Raw genomic sequence first — 18,191 nt, 5'->3', positions numbered from 1 at the left:
AGTACCTGCATATACTGTGTGTATATCTTCATCTCCACAGTAGTGAAGCAAATGGCACAACCCACATTTTACAGATCAGACAAATCACTCCCTTCGAGTCATTCTGCCAATTGTGTCAACATAATAGTGCCTGGCACATAGTATGAACTTCATGAATAGTTTTGAATGTCGAATACATCTTTCAGGGAAGCAATTTCGAACATATACCAAGAGCCTAAAATATGCTTGTGTCCTTTGAACGAGCAATTTCATTTCTAATAATTAACATAGATGTAAAGATCATGTGTATATGTGAGGCAAGAGGATAGTAAAGAAGCAGAGTGTAGAGACTGTATAGAAGGTGACCTTTAGTTGTATGGGATAAAAATCAGGAAGGTGTCTAGAATAGACTCCCAGATTTCTGGCTGGATTTAGGAGCTGGGCAGATATTGAGGCTTTTTGCCAAGCTGAGGACCCAAAGGAAAAGCAGGTGTGAAGGGAAAGATAATGAGATGAGGTTTTTACTTACTGAACTCAAGATGACTTCGGGTCATTCTGCTGGAGTTTTCCATAAGAAAACATATGGATCTGGAGCTCAGCAGCATGACCTAGTGAAAAATAAGGATTTGGTCACAGAAGTCAGGAGCTGGGTGCGATTGTTCCAGAGAGAGTTTATAGAATACAAAAGAGAAGAGAGTGAGGGAAAGGACCCTAGGATTACAGTTTGATCCCAGATAGAAGAAGATAAGTCAGCAGATCTAAGTCGAGAGAAGAAATATTAAAGATTTAGGAAATGGTGAATAGAGCAAAATGATGCACTTCAAGAATTTGTAATCCAGCTGAGAAGTCATTGCACCTCAGGTGAAAAAGTCAAGCAGGAGACGAGTTGCCCATGATTGTACTTAATTAAGTACCCAAGAAGGATAAAGATATTGTTTAGGGAATTGAGGGGAGGGAGAGATTGGAATTGACCTGAAGCTTAATAAAGGTGATGGTACTTCACGGGACCTGAAATGTGGGTAGAATTGAAACTGCAGGAGGTTATTCAACTGAGGAAATGAAATTTGTTCAAATTCATTATCATGCCTGAAAATAACTGAAGGTGGATTCCCTGTTGGTAGCAGTCAGCAGTGTCATCTGCGAACAGTGAAGACAGCATCTTGTTCTCTATGAGTTACAATGACTCCTGGCTAAACAGTATCATAAAAAACTGAGTGTGATGTTACTTGACATTACATGCAAGATTAATTTTAAGCCACAAAGCAGCATGGCTTATGTGTAGTGGGTTCATTCCAGAAACATGATGTGAAGGTCATACAGGTCAATTCCAGTGGGAAAAGGCAAGTCTTGGTTATATACCCTCTTAATTTGACAGCAGTTAATTCTAAAATCCTTTCTGTTTGATGCAGCTATTCCTAGCCGTGAGGTTGCAGATTCCCTGCCCTATCTTTTCCCAGTTCTCTGGTGGCCAAACCGTAAATATATAGAAGGAGGCAAAAAAACAGAGATTTTCTTATGCCCTCTCCCTACTCCTCTGTACCCTTCTCCATCTTCTGTTCCACCTCGTTGGCCTCTTCCTTTTTGAGAACACTTGACTTTCTATGTGGCATGGGTAATAACTCTTAATTTACCAAGAGGGAATACCTTGAGAACAGAAATAGTCAGGTGTTACCTTGGGAAATAACCTGTCAAAACCTATCTGTATGCTAGTCTGCCCACAGTTCTGTCCTAGTGATGGCTTCTCTGGACCAACACCATATCTGCAAAGAACAAGGTAAAGAATAAGCAAAAGTCACTGGAAAACCAGGCTCAAGTGCTATCCACGTCACTTCCCTAGTGATACAGTCTTGTGCAAGCCACTTAACCTCTGCTAGTCTCAGTCTTATCAGTGGAATTGTGACAATCAAATGAGATATTTGTGAAGGTGCTTTATGATTGCAAAGTGCTACTCAAGTGTTAAGCAGCATGGATAGGCTATTATCATGCTTATGAGTATCACATGAAAGCAAAGGCAGACCAAGATTTCTCCTCCTAAATCTGTTCTCAGACCTTTGATTCCAACCTTGCATTCAACCAGATTTGCCCAGAACTGCATTTCCTCTGCTCCCTCTTTATCTGTGCTGATTTATCTTGGTTCATGTAGTACTTGATTTAACTGAGTAACACTGAGTTAACCCCATTCTCCTCTCCTTAGTGCATAATTGAATCCCTTGAAATCTACCACTAAAGAAGAAAAATGAAAAACATTTACAGCCGGACGTGGTGGCTCATGCCTATAATCCCAGCACTTTGGAGGCCGAGGCGGGTGGATCACAAGGTCAAGAGATTGAGACCATCCTGGTCAACATGGTGAAACCCCGTCTCTACTAAAAATACAAAAAATTAGCTGGGCATGGTGGCGCGTGCCTGTAATCCCAGCTACTCAGGAGGCTGAGGCAGGAGAATTGCCTGAACCCAGGAGGCGGAGGTTGCGGTGAGCCAAGATTGCGCCATTGCACTCCAGCCTGGGTAACAAGAGCGAAACTCTGTCTCAAAAAAAAAAAAAAACATTTACTAAGTGCTTCCTCCAATCTAGGCACTTTCTTTGCCTGAGATCCTTTTCCACAAACCACAGACTATTCCCACAGAGGACAAACTAAGAAGCCTTTGCAGCAGAGACCAGTGGAATTTGCATTTCTATTAAAAGCTGTCTGTGGCTAAATGTATCCATCCCAGGTACAAAGTTAAATGATGTAATAAACTTATTCAAAGACATAAAGCCATTATATAAAATGCCATTAAATATCTTACACTCAATGTTAACAAAATACAGCTATCAATTTCCTTTGGTTGTCATTTTGCAAGTTGCTATTTCTCAGTGATTTATGCACTGGCAAGTATTTTACTATTGAATTTTGCTGCCCAATCCTGGCAAATGGGATGTCATGACCCTTTGAGATGTGATGGCTTTCAACTTTCGTGGCATCATCACTCTAGGCATCCATCTTCTAGGGCTGGTTTCTATCACTGTTTTGTACCTGCTGGTTAAGTACAGTCCCGAGGCTCCGTATTTCACATGCTAGAGAGAAGCAAGGAGGCCCAACCATCCAAGCCATGGTACAGAGTTCAAGGTTAGGAGCAGACACATCTACTCTGAGCTTTGAGACTGGATCATAGCTTTTATGAAGCTGTACATTCGGGGATGCTCTTTACTTCCTGGACGAAGGGGTAAAATGGAGAGGAAGAGCTGGAAGGAATATAGAACAGTCTATCTGGAAAAGTTCTGTGGCTGATTCACCAAAACCACAGGTCAAAAGGAAATAGCATAAGATCCAGATATGTCTCATTGAACTTGCCTAATTCTGTGAACCTGTCAGCATTGTCATTTACCTTTGCAAGACAAGTCCTAAATCCAGATAGGCCCCATCCTTTTGAACCTCATCAGATAGAATACTGGCAGTATGGAAATGACTGGCATGTCGGTGATGGGATTGTAAAGAAGCATTTAGGATTTTCCTAGGTCCTGCCGTCAGTGGGTGTTCTTAGTGCAAGTACGTCAGTCAAACCCAATCAAAAGAAATGTCAGCTTGTTTCCTAGACACTAGACGAACGGCCTTTCTGCAGTGTGACCTGCCTTCCTCTTACAGGGCACTCACCCTGCAGGAGTCTGGTCACTGTGGGTCAGCTGAGCCAGCTTCTGATGCTCCTGCTCTCCTTCTTTCAGGAAACAGCATCCTCCATTCAGCGGCCGACAGCGTTACCAGCGCAGTGCAGAAGGCAAGCCAGGCCTTGAATGAGCGTGGAGAACGATTAGGCCGAGCAGAGGAGAAGACAGAAGACCTAAAGAACAGCGCCCAGCAGTTTGCAGAAACTGCGCACAAGGTGGGCCAAAAGAGGGGCAGGCTTCTCAGCTCTGGGATGTTGCAGAGCTACAGTTCCAAGAAACTTTATTTCAGTGTTTTCCTGTGATGATGAGAGAGAAAATTAAGCTTTTTATTTCCCCTTTATGTAATTCCCATCTGCTACTTACTAAACACCTCAGTCATGGAAAATTTCTTCTTGTACCTGGTTTCTTTGGGCTCTTTTCTGATGTCTTCGTCCCTCTCTAAGCTTTTAACGTTGGATCTTTAGGAACTATGGACCATCTTTAGTTCTTGCCCAGAAGTTTAGAGGTCAAGTTTCAAGGCACAGGATGGGAAGTGGAGGAGAAGAGATCAGGTCTTCGAATATCCCCGCCCCACTTAGCCAACACGTGGAGGATGTGAGGCTGCACATGCTTACTTTTCCAGCCTGTCCCTTTCTCATCCTGAGTCTAGCACTGTGTCCTTATCTCTTCATCAGACACAAAGTAAGCCCTAGTCCCAGGGCACTACGCACCTCAAGGCTAGTTTTCCCTCTGAGAGGGATCAGTTCTTATGTCAGGGCCGCGATTCTGGGACTCTGAACTTGACTGGACCAGAGCTGAGCTGCCTGCCATACTCCGTGCTGCCCTGAATCCAGAGAACAGCATTTCCTGCTTGACTGAGCACGCACTCTGCACATTCTCACACTCACTGAGAACTGCGCCTTTCAGAAGGGAAAGGGGGAGTTTTTATTGGCAGCCAGCTATCTAAGGCAGCCACAAACCAAAAGAAAGAGAGGCCCTCTTGGTCAAGAGATAAAGATGATTTATTACTGTTCTTGTGCTTCAGATCAAAGGGCAGTTTTTTTTCTGGTTAATGGTTTGAATTTAGGCTTCCAGAAACAACATCTGCTGATGACTTGTGTTGGCATGTCAGACTTATGATCTGGCCCTTCCAATACACTTTTCAGGTGACCTTTAGGAAAAAAAAAAATGGCTTTAACAGAAACCCCACTTGTGCTGAGGAAACAGGGATGGACAACCTAGAAAAGCAATGAGAAAAATATCCCCAGCTGAGCTGCGGTGACTTCTCCTGGAGGCTTACGCTCAGGTCCAGCTGGGGATCCAGCTCTGAGCCAATGACTCCTGCCTTCTCTTCCTGCATCCCCTTTGCACAGCTGTCTTGTGGCCTCATTCATTCTCTGTCATAACAGGGTCTTACTGCACTGTTGCCTGTGGGCCCATTTGGAGTTCTTTGAAGGAGATTGACCAGATCTGTCTGCAAATGCAGGCAGTCCTGCTGGAGGCCAGAGCCTCAGATTGCTGCTGTTATTGCAGACGCAAAGGGAGTGAACCCGGATTTCAGGTCTCCCTAGTTCCTTCCTCCCTTCTGCAGCCTCTGTGACACAGAGATAATGATGACATGGAAATGCTAGTTACAGCCTCAGCTTCTTTAACAACATCAGCTTCCGTGATTTCAGTGGGAGACGGATAGTGGAAATCTGGGGAAACATTTAAATTGTTGAGTTGGGTAGAGAGGACTAAGGGGAATAACTTCATACCAGTCTTCAGTTCTGGAAAGGGTAATATCTTTCATGTCTTCCCACACAGAATAGAGCAATCAATTGTGCAGTGATAAAATTCTGCTAAAACAAGAGTTTAGGTTAATGATTAAACCATGAACCAGGTTACCAAGGAAGATTGTGAAATTGCTCTTCCTAAGGTGGCGTAGACAATAGCTGGAATGTCATCTACGGAGGCGTGCCTCCCAGAGGGGGCTGTACAAACACTGGATTGGATAACCTAACCAGATGGCCTGAGTTCTTGGCCCTGGTGGCCCTGTTTCCCTCATACTGTGGCCAAGTTTTCTAGGTAGTTGGGAAAGCAACATGGAATAGTAGTTAACATCTTGTGTTTGAATCTTGCTCTGTCTTTTACCATCTTGGTGACCTTGGGCAAATGCTTAATTTCTCTAAGACTCAGTTTTCTCATCAGGAAAGTAGAGTAGTATTCTTTAGGAGAATAGTATCTACCTTCTAGAGTTTTCAGAGAATTGAATGAGTTCAAAGCTATTAGTACAGTATGTAGCACATATAAATCCAAATTATTTATAATTATTAAAAATTGTTTCTACTAACCCTGTCCTATTCAGTCACATAATGAGTATGACATGGTAATCACCCTCTGAACTGCATACCTCAACCATACCTCGGCTTTCTGTTGAAACTGCTCTCTGTAACCCTAAGGTGACAGGCAAGCAGTCCAAACCCATGCCATCTTGGCCCCTGCGACTTGTAATAAGTAACTAAGGTCTGTAATTTCCACCCTACCCAGACAATGTTTAAACTGATGCTTATTTTGACTTCTGTGAACCACTTAAGTAACAATCGGAATGTCCAAAGTCCCCTGGCCCTCGGAATGTCCGAAGCCCCTCACCCTCATCTCCACCCAGGAATCCACTGGAATGTCCGGAGCCCCTCACCCTCATCTCCACCCAGGAGGTGATTTGCAGAATGTCCAAAGTCCACTGGCCCTCAGAATGTCTAAAGCCCCTCACCCCGACCCTCGCCCCTCACCCTCACCCCCGAGGTGGTTTACAGTCATAAAAGGTCTTGACACCCTCCTTTCGGGGCCACGGGTTGGAGAGATGTGAGTCCTCTGTGGCTTTCAGCAATAAAGACCCTGCAATTTGGCATACTTTTGTCTTGGTGTTGATACTCTATGCTCGCTGTGTTATAACGGTGAGCACTGTAAAGGGACTGGTTAATTGATACTGGTGACTGAGGATCCTCAACACAGGGACAGGAAAGAATGGAGGAGAAGATTTTGTATCTCCCACACCCAAAGGGAAAGGGGTATGGGAGGGCCTCCTGCTAAATGTTGATGCTATCTAAACACAAATCAGGCCTTGAAACAGGACCCGTCAGGATAGAAACTAATGGCGGCCACCAAAGGCAAAAGGGCCTCTGGCTTGACCAGCAGGAAAATTTATGCTTAGTAGGTACCTGCTTTCACTCAGGAGGGATGAGGCATGGGCAGCATGGGCAGTGCTTGTGTTTATTTTGGTTTCTCCTCCCTTAGGTAATCCTGAGGGGAGGAGCAGGAGCTACTAGTGTCTGTTAATGTGTATGAGAGTATGAGAGTGTCATGGCCAGACTTGCAGCTGTCTGAAACTAGGATGTGTGCCTGTGAATCACCGGCACTGGCAGTATTCCTAACAAGCAGATTGACCTCTCTAGATAAGGTGTGGCTGTTTTCCCAGGGACTAGGGCTCTTGATTTGGACCCACTAGCATAGGCTGACGACGAAAATGTCATTTTACTGGCCAAGCCACAACCAGGCCTGCTGGTGAGGGGAGAGTTCAGAGATAGAACCCAGGTATTCTACCCCTAGACAAGCGTGGCTCTGTTGACTCAGAAAAAGTAAGCTGTGCTTACAAGTCGGGGGCAGTACACATGGCAGAGTTCCGAGAAGAGAACGGCTATGCCAGGTGGCAGCTCCTCAAGCTCCCAGTTGAATAAGGGCACCCAACCCCAGCTGGAGAGTTTGGTACACCTTTCTCGATTCCAGTAGAAAAGGGTCTTTGGCCTTCTAACTTGTTCCAGGACTCCTACAATGACCCAAGTGCAAGAGCAAATGGATCACTTTTGCACAACCCTGACTTCAAAATACGCAGGTGCTTGTCGTCTACAGTGCAGATAGAAAATGATCCTTACCCCACTCTCCCCAGCCTGACTCCCCCACCTCCACTCTGGTGAGCCTGGTTTTGGGAAGTGTGGTTCTTTCCTGAGCTCTGAGCTTCGTGCAAAGTTAACCTGAGGAAAGTGCACCACAACCGCAGAAGCAGGTCTCCTCACTTGCCCTTGCCCAAGAAGCACCATGTGGCAGCATGTGCAGTGCTTGGACGGCCCCGTGTGGGCAGTGCGTCAGTAGGCAAGAGTATCACCCACACCCAGACATCCTCAGACGACATTTCCTGCAGAAGAAAATATTGGCCTGCCCTGTTTTGCACTATCCTATGTGTCGGTGGGGGGAAGAAAGGGTGTGTGGCATTTCTCTCACCAGGAGGCAATGGCTGCCTCTGTCCTTGCTACCTAATGAGCGCAGGTCTGGGCCTCAGGAGCATCGGTCTCTATCTCCCTGGTATCCATCATGATTTTATTATTATCATTATTTAGGTTGAATAGTGTAAGGAATAAAGAAGTTCTTCTACAAAGTTTTCATGTTAGGCTTTAAAGAATAACAGCTTCTTACTCGAAAGTCCCTCTCCATTATTCCAGCTGCTTGGACTTACCCAGACATGCCCAGAAAGGCCTGGGCAAGCCGCAGCCCATAATGCATGCCATTCCTTATTTGGAAATGCTTCCTTAGCTATCTCTGTGCAACTTCCTCTTTTCTTTGTTCTATTCCTACTTACCTATTTAGGAAAGTTTTAAGCTGTTAGTCAATCAGGCAAAGCATAGAATGTGAGGTCCAGTTCCAGCCAATGTAAACTGGACACAGCAGCAGGCAGACAAAATAATTGTGTTTCCTTTGTCTGGTGTGCTCTTGTGGTCAGACTGCCATTGAGCAACACCCTTTCTGCAGAAAGTAAAACTAGCCTTGCTGAGGGATCCTTTGTCCCTGTGTTGACTCTTTTTGTGACACCGAAAGTCGTTCCCAACAAGTAGACTATGTGCATAGCATTGAAGGAGAAATCTTTCCATGAGATATTAAGAACACAAAATACATCAAAAGGAAATTTTAAATTTTAACAACTCTGACACCTAAATTTACCCATTGGCATTTAGAGTCAGAGACTTTTTTATAGACATAAGAGGAGGCTGAGGTGTAGAGCAACTGTGACTTTACAGCTGAAGGTCATGCAGCAGATTTGTAGCAGCAGGTATCCTGACCTCATTTCATGCAGTGCTCTTTCTGCTCTACCTTCCTGCCTTCCATATTCTAGCGCTCCTAATTCCTAGGGAATTTTTAATCAAAAACTAAAATGATACTACTTTCTTAGTCCATTCAGCCTGCAAAATACCATAAACTGGGTGATTTATACACAACAGAAATTTATTTCTTACAATTCTGGAGGCTTGGAAGTCAAAGATCAAGGTACTGGCAAATCCAGTGTCTGGTGAGGGCCCATTGTTTGATTCATAGATGGCGTCTTCTCATCATGTCCTCACATGGTGGAAGCAGTGAGGGGTCTTGCTTCAGCCACTTTATAAGAGCATTAATCTCATTCATGAGTGTTCTGCCCTCATGACCTAACTACTTCTCAAAGGTTCTACCTTCTAATACCATCACCTTGGGGGTTAGGTTTCAACATAAGAATTTTGGAGGAACAGAAACATTTGGATCATGGCAATACCTCAAATAGCAAAATGTCCAGTCTTAACTGTATTTTTGCAAATCTTAGCTGATTGGGGCCTAGAGGCTCCCCTTAGCTCCATTCCAGATGCACTATCCTGGTTACCAGGGTCTGGTTTGAACAGCAGCGCAATCACTGCTGAAGATGAATGGCTGTGGGTAAATTGGCACAAGCCCGTTAGCTGAAAGTTAACAGCTTATTGAATACCAGGACAGCAGCACTGATCAAATATTTATGGTCAGTATTTATTATGCACAACACTTAACCGCTCTGTGTTGATGTGATGATCCACATTGCTGAATAATGTATAAAAACTAGAAGCAGAGGACATACAGTGGTGAGGTTCAGAGTGTGGCCAGGAAGTGGGACAGATCTGAACTAGAGCCCTGGCTCTGCCATTTGCACCAACCGTGTTTCCTGGACTATAAACTCTTTGAGGTCAGGAGTCCTTAGCCACCTCTGCCCTTCTTGGCAAGAACTCACATCACTCAGCATGATATCCTGGGCACATTTGGAACTTCCCAAACCCTGTGTCTGACAGTTGACTGACCATCAGCATCAGAACTGCAGAAGATCTGTGGAGGTCTTCACTGGCATCACCAGACAGAGGTACCAGGAGCTCTTTTAGCTGAGGTTTCCCAAGCAAAGATTAACTTAGCAACAGGAGGACTGATCCAATAACCATAGGCAGTGCCTGTGATAGACCTGGCTGGGGGCACTGCCTGATTGTTGACCTTGCCTTGGTGGCTGAGCTGGGATGGCAGCCCCAGAGTTATAACTTATTTGCTGAAAACATCAAGAAGGAAAGACTTGGGTTGCCCTGAGTTTTGCTGGAGAATTGGATTCGTGACACCTTCCAAAATGATGCAGAGCACCACTGGGTGAAATCAGCGGGATCAGCTTTACTAATTCTTAAAAAGCAGAGAGCCTGGTCAGGATGCAGATGACAGGGCTTTCTGAAAAGTTATTCCCTGCAGAGAATCACCTGTTCTTTGCTCAAAGGATTGCTGAGCCACGGAACCCTAACCCCAGTTGTTCCCAGCCCTAACCACAGGAATACATCCTTAATATCAGACTCTGGAGCCATGAAGAGTACAATTCAGCCTCTGTTCTGCCTTCTGGTTCCCTTCACTGTATGGACTCCTTGGAAAAGATCTGACTAAGAAAAGCAAAGACAAATTTTATGTTCTGTACCTGCATATCATTTCCTTCAGTACACTATGGTGGGCTGGCTGAGCTTGGGAAAATATTGAACGATACTGTGGTATTTGATGTTCCCCTTTATAAAGACCTAACATTTCAATAGACTATGTTTTACAAACACCAAAGGGAAAGGCATAAATCAAAGTCGGAATTTGGTGTGTTTCGGCCCTTGTCAATAACAGTTAAATTGTGAAGTGCTCTGAACTTGTTTGAATATCCAGACTGCATATTAAGTAGATGGTTGTAGATTGTCTTTTTAAAGGCTGTTGATTTTTGATACTTCATGAGATGCCAGTTGAGTACTTACAACTCAAGAGTGTTGCTTCTCCTGGACAGCTGGGAACCCCAGCTGTTCCTAGGGTAATTCACTCACTCTGCCTGTCCATTGGTTTTTTCATTTGTTCCTTCAGTGCAATGAAAGAACACCACACAGCACGCTCTTCCACCTGGATGCATACACCAGCAAAGCTCTCATAAGGAAGAGTAACAAATGAAATGTCCCATGAACAATTTGAGAAAATGTTGCACATTTAAAAGTGCCACTGTAATTAGTAATGGTGATCTGCCACAGAGTATAGAATCTTGGTGCTGCTTCTCATTGTGGACATTGAAGATGGTGCAGCACAGTGAAATCCCCTGCTAATACCTGCTGTTAAAGTCTTTCTTTTCTCATTCTTCTCTCTCCTTAGCTTGCCATGAAGCACAAATGTTGAGAAACTGCCTATCCTGGTGACCCTTCTTAAGAGAAACCGAAGAGTTTGTTCAGCAGTTTTTACAAGATTTCCAGACCTCTGCTTGCTTCTTGTTTCCCAATATGTGGACACTTAGAATGGTTTTTGTTTTTTCTTTTCAGATGTTAATGTGAAAGAAAGGGTGTTGCATTTATACATTTCCCTAATGATCTTGCTAATAAATGCTGCAATAGCATCAGCTTCATTTTGGGTTTTCTTCCCCCCACTGTGTGTACGTATGTATGCGTATGTTTTTAATATGTTTTCTTTATTAAAAAAATACTTTTTGTAGTTTGAATATGAGATTTGGACCAAATGATAAACTGAGCTGGGTCTACACTGGCAACATGTTTTGTTTTGTTTTTTTTTAAGTAAGCAGGAAGGTGTTTTAATGTGGTGACATCAGACGTTATTTTTCCTGGACGAAAATAAAAGTCAAACAGTGATTAGTTTCACTCACTGTCCTAGCTACACTTAATTTGAAGATTAAAATTCTACATTGTGGAAAACAATTGGATTTATTGGGGGAAAACAGCAGTCTTAGATTTTGCTCCTTGCATAGTAATCTTTTGCATGAACCATCACCAGTATTTAAAAAAAAAAAAAAGAAACAGAATCACAGATAGAAATCTCCGTCCTGAGTTACAGTTTAAATACTCCTGCTACTTGTTTCCAGGATGTTTATTTGGAATTGTCATGTGAAGGATAAAAATTTGAGAGTGAAGGCCTGAAGAAAAACCTACCTAAAACCTGTGTATTCACAGATGTTTCTCTTGTCATTATCACAGTGATGGTCACTGGTATGGAAAAGTGCTTATATTTTTATCAAAAATTGGTTTGTCCAGATAAAGGTCTGTGTCAGTGATAATGTGAAAATATACTACATTTAAAATATTTTTCTTGTCTTTTTACAGTCATGCCTTTTTTAGAGACACCATCATAATGTCCTTGGGAAAGGGCCTTTAGTTTCTTGGTATCTGGATTTTGGAAGTTTTGATGTTGTTTTTGCTATTTATTTAATGTAATTTAATATGTGAGTTTCTTGACAAATTGCATTTCATGGCAATTGCACCTTGCCTGGTCTGATATAAAACACCACTGTCAGAAAGCCTTTACATTGCAGTCAGTTTCAATACAGCTGGTCACACACCTCTTGATTTTCTATTACTCAAGATAAAGGGGCTTAGAGTCTAGAAGTTTTGTTTCCTAAAGGGTTAAAATGCTGAACATAAAAAAGCTGTGCTTTTTTTATGAAACAAGGAGACAAGCTGCACATCCCAGACACATTGTAAGCCTACCACTGCAGCACATTGATTTTTAAGCTGCCTGAATCTTGAGGACCCCTATCTATTCCATCCTTTTCATTTTGCCAGTTGAGTCTATGTGTATTGCAGCCTCTTACATAGGAGCATAAGGTGACTTTTGGATTGTTAATACTGATTTAAATAGCTTAAGTCCCCCCCACCCACCAAAAAAAAAGCATTCCCAGGGAGAAAGAAAGTGTGTCTATTAGGGGAAAAAAATATTAGACAGTTCATATTAAAAGGGAGATGAGATTTGTCAGAGACAAATTTCAGAATCCTTTTAGATGATCCAATTCAAGAAAACTCTCTATAAAATTTAATAAACTACATAAATTAACTATAATATTTTATACTTTCTTTTTGTGTCTTAAAAGTTTAAAAAAGCGAGGAACATGACATTTGGTGAGTACCACTGGAAGCTATTTTAATTTCTACAAAAAGCTCCAAATACCACTCCAAATAGATGTTGTTTGCAGACTTCAGAATATACACACATACACACACACACACACACACACACACACACAGAGAGAGAGAGAGAGAGAGAGAGAGATGTATTTGTCTTTCCAAATTGGATTCTGGTTTCAGAGATAGAGAGTTGGTATAAATAATTGAAAGGATAAATCTAAAACCCCCTGACAATCGGCCAAATTCAAGAACAGAATTGGTTGCCAACTCTAACAGTGTTTGGGGAGCTTTTTCTAAAGTAGCTGAGGATGAGGTCATAAGCATACTGTCAAACCTAAGATTATTCCTCCCTGGTAGAATTATGTATAGTTACTCTTGATAAATATGAGTATTCCATGTCTTAACCTCTTTCTTCACTCTCTGTTTATCCTTTTAGACCTAAGTCTCACTGGAAATAGCCTGAATTAGAAGAAGGCCCATCTGAATCTTTATTAGCCTCCTCTAATGATTAGTTTCCAGACTATGTTCATACCTCTGACCTCTCAGTGTCAAAGTCCTACCTAGACCTCCCCACAGCAGAGAGGGCTGTAGCAGCAATCCCTTCCCCTCCTCCACCTCCCAGCCTCTTGCAGAGGAGCCCAGTGATAACACATGCGAAGTTCTTTGCTATCCTTTTGTAGAAGGTGCTGCAGTATAAAATATTAATACAGTGTAACTTAGACACAATTGCTCAAATAACTCTCATCATCTGGGACCAGTTTGGTTGAGCTTGCCTGAAGACTTTTCATTTGTTTCATTTCTGCACTTCTCTATGAATTTTGGGATACTGCATTTCTGTGAAGGACTTATCAAATTGTATGGACAACTCATAAAGGAAAGAAACTTTCCAGTATTACCACTTCTTCATGGAATATAGCTGTAGTATTTCTCACTAGTATTATTAGATACTTGTGTACAGAAAGTATGCAGTTATTCAGGTTAGTGTTTCATATTAAAGAATGTATTTGTAAAGTGTAACACAATCAGTAGTTACCTTTTTTCCAGTTCTGAAGAAGTTCAGATTATGTGTTAGACTTAAATTACAGTGACATCTGTTTTAATACTACTTTTGTGGCTAGCAAAGGTTGTGCATCTATTTAAAATTATTCACAGGATGCCCTAAATAAAGGGGCATTAAAGATAGGTTTCGCTCTTAATTTTAGAAATTGTAACACTGCTGATGTCTGTCATACAGTTATTAATTCTTCAGAAGTTCTGCAAGATTTCAAATATAATTTTTGTTTAATTCAGAGATAAGTAACACCTGCTCTATTGATTCACTATTACAGCAAACTCTAATTTTGTCATTAAATATTTTAACTCTGTGATCAAAGTTTGTTTCTTGCAGTTATTTATGAAATCTATAAAACACTACAAAATAACTACATGTCACCACATTTTTTTATGCTAATGAGAAAATCTTCTGTGCCTAAAGGGAAACCTCAAAACTAATATTAGCATGCTCATAAAGTGTCTTTATATATGTTCTAATGGAAAAGCTTGGAATGTAATAAAGACTGAAGAGCTAGCCTTAATTTAGACAATGGGCATCTATACAGCAAGTTGTTTCTTTTTTTTTTTTTTTTTCCTTTTCCTAGGTGAAGCAATCAAGCTGATTAATAATTACCTTTCTGCTGATATTAGTGATATGCTCCGTTCGAGTTCATATTATAGCATGTGCCCTCATTCAGCAGACTAGTTGCATGTCCTGTTAAGTTGGAAAGAAGGTTTGCTTGTATCATGTCCATTTATTTTTATGGAAAAGCAAATGCAGTGTATTGCATCGCCCCGTTTGTTTTCAAGGGAAGTGGGTTGGGTGACTGCTGCAGCAGAACAGCTGTCTCTGGGTTGGCATGGAAGCTCGGTAAAGCAAGAGGAATTGGAGATACTTCCTGGGAGGAGTGCAGATGGAAACGAAAGACCTGCACTCTTCACTTTTCAGAGAAGAACAAGTAAAGATATGGTTTGGGTAGATAGATGAGGACCCAGCCTTAAGTTAATTATGCATTTAAAGGCACCTGCTCTTGTGAACTAAATTATAAGCCAGTTGCATTGCAAAAATTATCCTTTTTAAATATAATTTGTATTAGCGATTATACCACAAACAACTCTCAAATTTTATGGGAGGATTAATATAAAAAATCAGTGGTGCCTTTCCCCTGCATCAATGAGAGCATGCTTAGGAAAAACAATTGACTTATCATCATCATCATCTGCCTAAGAAAGCAGATAGGGGCAGATGTGAGGGAATGGAAGAGGAGGGGCAGTGGAAAATTCCAGAAATAAATTTCAAGATGCAAATGTCTGAGTATTATTTTCTGTTGCTACTCATTCTGTGTGCCTTTTGCACTGGCATAGGCTAGCTTGGGTGGTAGCCGGATGTACATATGCATGTTCACATAAGCACTTGTGGCAGGTGTCGAGAAGAGAGCTGTGCGCTGCCCCTGCATAGTCTCCTGAGTCATTTCATACCACCTTCCTGCCCATCTGGGTATAGGTAGGCAGGGGACAGTACTTCCAAGCATCAGTGAAACTGTGGCAGTGCCACAGGTGGAGCATTATCGGAGCATGAAGATGAGCAAAGATATAAGAGACATGGAAAAAGGACACATCCCACCCACAAGGCAAGTCTCACTTTATTTCTCTAAATGTGAATCTGCTAACAGTCCTCTTTAATGAGATGGCACAAAGGATGGATTTTCTTGTGGTTTGCTTTCTTAAAATCTAGAATTTACATCTAAAATGATTTTGTATAACCACGCCAACCTGATGCTAAATTTTTCTTCATTCGTACCTTCACCCCAGCTTTTTGAACAGTCTTCTTTCTCCTGCCCATGTCCTTCCCCTTGTTTCCTGGCCCTTCTTAAATCCTGCTTTAGCGCTCCCTAAGGCATTACCCATAAATAAAGCGTTGGTTTGCAGTGGCTTCTTAGAGCAGTTCCTCTACCCTGGCTGCCTGTCACAACCAAATGGGGAGCTTTTAGAAATATACACATTTTACTCCCAAATTTGCATTTTGATGTCCTTGATCATGTGTGTTTTCTAAAGAAAAAAAGAAAAAAAAAAGGACTCCAGCAGGCCTGGGATGATGGGGCACCTGGCTTCCCCAGATGTTTACTAGATTTTAAACCAGCAAAGTAAAGCTGTGGAGGGCCGGGCTCGTGCCTGTAATCCTAGCACTTTGAGAGGCTGGGGTAAACAGACCACTTGAGCCCCAGAATTCAAGGTCAACCTGGGCAACACGGTGAAACCCCATCTCTACACAAAATACAAAATTTAGCTGAGCGTGGTGGTGCACACCTGTAGTCCCAGCTACTGAGGAGGCTGAGGTGGGAGAATCACTTGAACCTGGGATGTTGAGGCTGCAGTGAGCCATGATTGTGCCACTGCACTCCAGCCTGGTGACAGAGCAAGACCTTGTCTCAAAAAAAAAAAAAAAAAAAAAAACAACAACAACAACAAAAAGTTGAGAAAATTAAATATAATGTGCATTTAAGCTCTATGACTACTTTCTACTTTAGCGTAACCTGCCTTGACCTCCATTTTATTTTCTCCATTAGCCTCATCTGGAACCTCAGGATTTCCTGAGCTGTATTTTCACTTCCCACCTCTATCTCTCCCCTAAAGTTTTCTGCCACATTTTCTTCTTTCTGCTGATAAGTCATGATCCGGGGCATAACAGTGTCTGCTTCTGTGGTCCATCTCACTGGCCACTGACAGATATAATTCAATGAGGCAAAGCTGCCTTGCCTCCTTCAGCCCACAGGGACTAATGGACAGACCTAAGTGATGCTGAATTGGTTGGCAATGAGTATTATTATTGCTCTCACATTTTGCCAATCAGACATTTTAAATGCTACTGATTTTCTCAGATAAAGTGAACATATTTTTGTACATTATTTTCCTGTCTTTTGCATACTCAACCAGTACAGGATGCCTGTTTCTATGGCTCCCGGCTGCATCACACATCCAGACTTAAATGTGTCAGGAGCTGGACAGGAATTTCTAGTCCTGCAAGTCCCAGGTGTCACTTGTCAACATTAGATATGGCGCCTTTGTCCTGTGACATTGTATCACAATTGCTTTGCCATTTTGTCAGATGACATGGAAAGAAGAAAAATGTGTCCATGAGTTCTCTGAGCTTAACCCTGCTATTTAAAACATGGTTGGGTGATCCACAGTATCTGAAGAAAATCCCTTAATTGCAACACTGCATGCTTAGTGATCGAAGCCTCAAGCCTTCTGTTAGCTTTCCTTAAAACCATTCCTTTCTTTTACTGCCCCAGGAAGGAAAATATGGTTTCTACTATCAAACATGTCATTTTATTCATAGTACAGTGGCTTTTTTCAGGGGGAGTTTTGTGGTTTTAGACCTGGAGATACAGTGACTGATACTGGTAAACACATTTACATTGGTCTGAAACTTTCCAATACTGAAGGAGCCTTGGTATTCAGACAGAAGGAAAGTGTGGGAAATAAGAATGTATGAATTGTGCCCTACTTGGCACCTCCTGGGGTAGAAAAACAAAACACATCTCCTTTTAACAGGTGTGGACGAGGACAGGGAGCCCCCTTGCGGTGATTTCCTGGAGGCAGCGTTGCATCGTAGTTAAGATGAGGACCCAGGTTCACCTGCCCCACTTTGAAATCCAGCTCCAGTTTTATCACATGTGAGGCCTTGGGCAAGTGACTGACTCTGTCTTTGCCTGTTTACTTCAAAATGGGGATGATCATTACAAGGATTGATGAAATAATGAATGTAAAACCTTTAGCCCGTGCCTGCCACATAAGGGCTCCATGTATGTCAGCTCGGCAGTGGGCTACTTCTCTGTAATGGACTCAGAACAAAGCAGCAAACTTTGCAGGTCTGGATGCCACACTGTGCCTCTGGATGGTAGAATAGAAAAACCTTCCTTAAATTTGTGTTAGCGCAGGCAACACAGGGCAGATATTATTGTACTGAGGTACACTCATTTCTATGGCCCAGAGATGAAGATCCCTTGACATTCCATAGACACCAGCTCCAGGATAAAGGAGAGGCTCCTGGACTACTGGCACCGAGTGTTGGGCCCTTCCTGGAAAAAAAATCCAAAAAGGCTAAATTCTCAAGAGAGGTAAGTGAGTCAAATTGGCCTCCGTATCTGTCATCAACTATGGGGATGGAAATGAATGGTTTTATGGTCTGAGAGATGACTTGACATGTCCTTTGGACAATAATTCATACTCCTCTGGAAAAACAATGTTCAAGGTTGTTCTACAGATACATTGATGTGATTCCAAGGATGCTGGGAAGGCCATTCTCAAAAATACGCACTCCCAAATTACTTAAGTTGAGAATAATTTAAAGA

General features: G+C 42.3%; 1 protein-coding gene across 5 annotated transcripts in view; it reads left to right on the top strand.

Moving 5' to 3' along the window:
- STXBP6 (syntaxin binding protein 6) overlaps positions 1-12,122 on the top strand; it is a 248,897-nt gene extending 236,775 nt beyond the window's left edge. For all 5 annotated transcript variants that reach the window (XM_039469268.2, XM_010334980.3, XM_074393274.1 and 2 more), the window contains 2 exons: positions 3,683-3,840; positions 11,051-12,122. In XM_039469268.2, coding sequence (XP_039325202.1) covers positions 3,683-3,840; positions 11,051-11,074 — 182 coding nt within the window. In that variant the 3' untranslated portion in view covers positions 11,075-12,122. The remainder of the gene's footprint in view (positions 1-3,682; positions 3,841-11,050) is intronic.
- Positions 12,123-18,191: the final 6,069 nt, after the last annotated feature.

Source organism: Saimiri boliviensis, chromosome 2, assembly GCF_048565385.1.
Source record: "Saimiri boliviensis isolate mSaiBol1 chromosome 2, mSaiBol1.pri, whole genome shotgun sequence".
NCBI classification, from domain to species: domain Eukaryota; kingdom Metazoa; phylum Chordata; class Mammalia; order Primates; family Cebidae; genus Saimiri; species Saimiri boliviensis.
This window is presented reverse-complemented; position numbering and strand designations above follow the sequence as displayed.